The 815-nt window shown below is 21.7% G+C and overlaps 1 protein-coding gene across 1 annotated transcript in view; it reads left to right on the top strand.

Annotated features, from left to right (window-relative positions):
• The window catches only part of LOC107632537 (putative amidase C869.01), a 5,045-nt gene that overhangs the window by 1,886 nt on the left and 2,344 nt on the right, over positions 1 to 815 (top strand). The window contains exon 3 of the mRNA XM_016336211.2: positions 804 to 810. Coding sequence (XP_016191697.1) covers positions 804 to 810 — 7 coding nt within the window. The remainder of the gene's footprint in view (positions 1 to 803; positions 811 to 815) is intronic.

Genomic DNA, 815 nt, shown 5'->3' with positions numbered 1-815 from the left:
TTCAGTTCTTAATATAACCTTTTAAAAAAATTCTAATCATTTTCAATTAATATATATCCTTAGATTATACTTTAAAATACTACTATTTGTATTTTCTAGAATACTTTAAGCTATATACTTTATAGTTTTAACTATTTCTTTTCCTATTAAATTTTTTGAAACTTTGGAATAATAAAGAATAAATACCCATTCATCAAGCCGTGTATATACTGGTTTAATTTCACTCGTATCGTTATTTTTTATTAATCAAATATTAATTTTACACAATTAGATCCACTTATTCACTTATGACGAAAAAAGAGATTAAGAGAAGAATAATACTAGAAAACTAACATTATAATAATCAATTTTAATCAACACTATAGCAAAATACTAAACAAAATCATTATGAAACACATTAAAAATGAACTTTTATTGAGTTTGAAGTTCAAAAATTATTTTGTCTAATTAAATTTTAGATGATCTTATTTTTTAAAATTTTAATTTTATTTATTAAATATTAGCTGCAATGTCGACTGTGTTAATGTTAGTTTCTGTTAGAATATAATTAGCATCAATTAGGATCAATTAGCATATCTGAATATTTATTATAAGATATTACGTCTTTATTATTACGATTCTCTTAGCACCCATATCGTTCTAGATAACTTGAATAGACAACTTAAATACACTGAATAAATATTCAGATATGCTAATTGATTCTAGTTGATGTTAATTATATTTTAACAGTTTCAAATACTTTTTCTTAAGAGAAATACCATTATTTTTTATGACTTTTAACATTTTATTTTTTGGATGAACAGGCCTATAGCTAG

The sequence above is a fragment of the Arachis ipaensis genome, chromosome B03 (assembly GCF_000816755.2).
Source record: "Arachis ipaensis cultivar K30076 chromosome B03, Araip1.1, whole genome shotgun sequence".
In the NCBI taxonomy this organism is placed as follows: Eukaryota; Viridiplantae; Streptophyta; class Magnoliopsida; order Fabales; family Fabaceae; genus Arachis; species Arachis ipaensis.
This window is presented reverse-complemented; position numbering and strand designations above follow the sequence as displayed.